Source organism: Pan paniscus, chromosome 12, assembly GCF_029289425.2.
Source record: "Pan paniscus chromosome 12, NHGRI_mPanPan1-v2.0_pri, whole genome shotgun sequence".
Lineage (NCBI taxonomy): Eukaryota > Metazoa > Chordata > Mammalia > Primates > Hominidae > Pan > Pan paniscus.
Genome location: NC_073261.2, coordinates 30088193 through 30093251, shown reverse-complemented (window position 1 = coordinate 30093251; position 5059 = coordinate 30088193). Strand labels below are relative to the sequence as shown.

General features: G+C 47.9%; 1 protein-coding gene across 1 annotated transcript; it reads right to left on the bottom strand.

Annotated features, from left to right (window-relative positions):
* Positions 1 to 933: 933 nt before the first annotated feature.
* Positions 934 to 2693, bottom strand: LOC100969668 (vacuolar protein-sorting-associated protein 25-like). Its single transcript, XM_034953705.2, has one exon. The coding sequence runs from the start codon at positions 1992 to 1994 to the stop codon at positions 1464 to 1466; it is 531 nt and encodes a 176-aa protein (XP_034809596.1). The 5' UTR covers positions 1995 to 2693; the 3' UTR covers positions 934 to 1463.
* Positions 2694 to 5059: the final 2366 nt, after the last annotated feature.

Genomic DNA, 5059 nt, shown 5'->3' with positions numbered 1-5059 from the left:
TTCATTCATGAAAACCAGCAAGAATATTGCTGTCTGGGCATGGAGTCCAATGTACAGCGTGCGTTCACGCTGAGAATTCATGGGGGACGCGGGTGGTTGGGCTGGGAGAGGAGAGATGGTCACTCGTGTGTGCTATCCACCAACTGGGTCTTCTACGCCAGAGTCTCAGTTGTAGAAAAGTCGGCCAAGTCAGAGGACCCAGATGGGATTTCACTAAGCTGGTGGGAGCTTCTTTGCGTTCTTTGGGGTAGGGGGAAGGACAGGAACTCCCCCTGCTTCGCACCAATGCCCAAACACCGCACTTCCTCTTCAGCCTCGGTTCAGCCACAGAGAGGGGCCTCCTCCTGTGTAGATGCCCGGAGGGGAGGAGCGGTGGTTCTTGGGGTGACTGGCTGGTGGAGGCAGGATCTTAATCACTTTAGCTGGGACTTCGGCCGTGACTACGTGTGCACTTGCCTTTGATGCTCCTGTTTCTATGTCTTTTCTGTCCTCATTCACTATCTGCTAGTGGTGGCTGCCTCTGATTAATATTGAGGTTGCCATGGCGACCAGTCTCCAGTCGCCATGGTACCCAGAAGGTAAACAGTTGGAAGCTACTCAGGCTCTTTCCAGCTCTGGCCGCTAGTTTCCCTAGGGAGTGGGGCGGGGACGGCAGTGACCAGGTTCCAGAACCCTTCTCCGTCCCGCCCTCCCCTTCCTCCCTCATTCCCACAGCGTCCTGCTCACCTGAAACCCCTGCTAATCCCCCACCAACCACTGTGGCCTCAAGGTTGAGATGGGCCATGCTTTTTTCTCTACTGAGGCTGGGGGTAAACAGTTTTCTCTCTGACCTAATGCATTTTGGTAACACCCTGAATATTTCTGAGTACAAAGGACAAGGCTCAGTCTGGTGGGAGAAACAAAATTTTTTTTTTTTTTTTAAGAGGCAGGCAGTGGGAGTTGAGATTTTAATATCATAAATCGGTGTGGGGCCACACCTCTCACTGCCAGGCCCGTGGGCCTCCTATCTTCATATTGCCTGGAAGGCTGCCTGCAGCCAGGGCTTCCCCCATCCCCTAGGAAGGATCCAGCACCAGCCTGAGAAGGGAGGCAACAGCAGCTAAAGGGGTGGAAGGAGGAGGAGACAGAAGCATGTGCTGCAGGCGCATGTGTGTATGTACTTACATGTGTGAACACATATAAAGTGTCAGGTTTACAGACCCTGGCTCAAGGACAGTCTAGGATGGGAAAGGAGGTAGGGCAAGAAGAAGCACATATTTTCTCCCTGGTGCTTCAGCCTCACCCTATCCAAGGGACAGACATATGGGGTGTGAGAAACCCATCCCCAGGTCCCAGCCTTCAGGACTGGAGTCCTTTTGAGTCTGGTGGAGTCACAGATCCAGTCTTTGGGGGACACTGGGTCTGTCTCCTTTTGAAAGCCCTGGAAAGGTGGGAGGTAAGAAGTAAAGGGAGACAGGTCCCTGCTAGAAGAACTTGACACCTCGGCCATCGCTGACGGTGATGATCTCGGCCTTGTGCTCCTGCTGTAGGGCCTGCAGAGCCCGCAGTAGAGTGGCTTCATCCAGCCCATGGAACTCCTCATCCTCTGTGTCTTCCCCATTAGTCAGTTCATACAGGGTAAAGATGGAGTTGTTCTGGCCACTCCTGGAAACCCACTGATAGATGAGTTTCCCCCATTCTTCTGGCCTCCGCCACATGATCAGGAAGCTGGACTTGCTCTTATCCAACCACTCGAGGTTCCCTTTCTTCCTCAGTTCCTCTAATACAATCTGGATCGACTCCACAGGAAGCTTTCGCTGTAGCTTGACGTTGTTGAAGAGCGGGCTCTCCTGAGCTTCCATCACCGTCATGCTGGACTGTTTGTGCAGGCGGCAGAAGGACAGGACCAGCGAGCACCAGGCGGCCAGCTGCTTCTGCCGAGTGTCCACATTCGGTTGTAACGTAAAGAAGGGTGGGAAGCGATACTGCCACGGCCACTCGAAACTCATCGCCATCGTAGTAGAAACAAAATTTTAAACAGACACAGTCCCTGCCCTCTGGGACCTCACAGTGTAGTGTGGCAGACAAACCCTTGTGCAACCTACCAGGTGGCCTGCATTCCGGGTGTAAATGGAGGTGATAACAGAGCCCTGAGAGTTGAGAGAGGTGGGAGTGACTGACTCCTGGTCAGGGTAGGCCTCCCCAGCAAGGTTATGTTGCAATTGAAACTTGAAATCAACTGGCCAGCAAGAGAGGAAAATCTCTCTAGGCAGAAGCAAGGATGTGTGGATTAGTCAGGAGAGATTAAGGCCCTGCTGTGGTGATGTATAGACTTGGAATATCTTGGTGGCTTCTCCCTTTGCTTATGCAATGTCTGATTTTTTGGGGAGTCCTGCATCATGGGGGGAGTCCACTTGCCAGAACCCGTCACTGAGCCTTCACCTGGCCTGAAAGGGAGGCTGGAAAATGCAGGAGGCACAAGATGGGCTTTGGTGAGCACTGTCTCTGCCAGTAGGTGGGGGCAAAAAAAAAAAAAAATGTACAATACACATAAGGGAAGCGTGAGTAATTTGGCTTAGATGAGCATCCAGTTTAGGCTCACTTGATCCAAATTATGAAAAGTCTTGACCATCAGGCTAAGAAATGGAGACTGCGTGCTGGAGAAAATAGGCACCTCTAAAAGCTTCTGAGAAGAGTGACATAATTAGAACTACCTTTCATAAAGATTCTGGGGTCACTATGGAAGGTTCATTCATTTACACATTTATTCATTCTATACTCATTGAGCACCTCCTTAGTGCCAGAGAATGGATGGATTGTAGGAGTGACAGCCTGAAGATGGGAGATGAGCAAAGATAACTATTTCAGCCATCCTGCGGAGAGAGAAAGGCCTGGATCAAGGCAGGAACAGAGCTCAAAGAGACCAGAAGCAACCTCTGTTCTGATTCCACACTTATACACCTGTCTAGTCTATACACTAGACTAGCACAGGGTGAGTGCTCAGTACATTTCTGAATTAGTAAATAAAAGAGTTGGAGGGGATGGAGGAGAGAGATAGCTGTTGCTGTGACTGATGCTGGATCTGGGGCAGTAAGGGAGAGGGAGGAGTGAAAGCTCACACAGTCTTAGCTGGGTAGTCAGTTGGCTGTGGGTGTTGCTCATGGCATTAACCAAGACAGTACTGCAGGGAGGAAGAGCATGCTTGACAGTAGCTGGGGGAGAGAGTGATGCCATTCAGAATAGTTTTGCTCCAAGGAAAACTCTTTCCTGAACTCGGCCTGCACCCGAGAACTCATCTAATCCCCAGAGTGCTGCTTTTGTCCTCCTTTGCAGGATTCATACATTTCACCTAGAATTATACTAATACAGTGTAGGGGTTAAAGTTAAACCGGCCTCTGCCCCCAGGCTCTGCCACTGGGTGACTTTGAACCAAGGTATTTAATCATTCTGAGTCTCAGCTTCTTGGTATATACCTTGGCAGTAGTAATAATTATAATGCCTGCCTCATCGAGTTGTTGTGGGGATTAAATGAAGTAATTGAAACGAAATCCTCAGCTCAGTGCCTGACATATCGTAAGTGCTCAAAGTTAGATATGGACATCTTATTACCTCCTAATAAAATAAAAGCAATGTGTTACTTTTATAATCACACCACAAAAGTTAATTAAGAAAAAAAACACTTTGCCTTCCATGTTTGCAATTAGGTTTGGAGCATCTGTAGAGTTGGCTATGGAGAGCTCTGTTTCCCCAGCTCTGGTAAGGTCTGAAAAGCATTTTCATCCTCTTGCAATCTCAACCTGAACAGCTGAATCTTTTTACAAAGCAGCAATTCCAAAACTGAGCACACTCAGAGCTGAGGAACTCAGAGTCCCATTAATTCTGAATCATCTCTGCAGAGACCAGGACACTTTCTAGGCATGAAACAAGCCCCTGCCTCTTGGTTAAGAAACATAATTGATCATCTTGATCCAATTTTAGTGCATTTTCTTTTACTCCAAATTTCTTCCTGTTCTTAAGAACAATCTTAACTTTCTTCTCAGACAGGAATTGAAACTTTGCAGCTGACATTTGGAAGCTTCCATTTGCTCTTGTTATAAAAATGCTGGAGTTCAGAGAGAGATAACTCTACCTTCCTGTCATGAGAAAGTTTCTTTGGGAAACAAGACTCAACTCTCCTAACTCAGACTCGTTATCTCCATCATGGTGGAGGGACCTTGATGGGTTTGGGACAGCCACCATAGAGAGGGGGAATTGGATTCTGACCTTCATCTCCCTTCATCACCTCACAGCTCAACCCTGAGCACAACAGGATACACCCTTGTTGTCTAAGACTTGAACTGTCTTTTTGGGACCTTTCTTGGGCAGATGGAGGAAGCTTTAATACTTATTGGTCCCAGAAGTTACTTTGTTTCTTGAGAGGCAAGAGCTTAAAAGCTTGCAGGCTCTACAATTAGATTGCCTGTTGAAGTCCTGGCTGTGTGAACTGTGTACCTCGGTTTGCTCCTCTGTAAAATGGGGATGATATGGTTTCGCTCTGTCACCACCCAAATCTCTTCTTGAATTCCCACGTGTTGTGGGAGTGACCCAGTGGGAGGTAATTGAATCATCGGGGCAGGCCTTTCCCATGCTGTTCTCATGATAGTGAATAAGTCTCATGAGATCTGATGGCTTTATAAGGGGGAGCGTCCCTGCACAAGCTCTCTCTCTGCCTGCTGCCATCCATGTAAGATGTGACTGGCTCCTCCTTCCACCATGATTGTGAGGCAAGAACTGCCTCCTTTTACCTAAAAAACATTTTATTCTTCAAACACCCGGCACATATATTTATAGTTGTGCAACCATCACCACATTATAATCTTAGAACTTTTCAACACCGTCAAAAGGGACCCCGTATCCATTAGCAGTCATTTCCTCTTTCTCCTTCTCTCCACTCCTGCTCCATGCAACCTCTACTCTACTTTCTGTCTTAATGGATTTGCCTATTCTGGACATTTCATGTACATGAAATCATATATTATGTGACTCTTTTTGTCTGGCTTCTTCCACTTAGCATAATATTTTCAGGGTTCACCCACGTTGT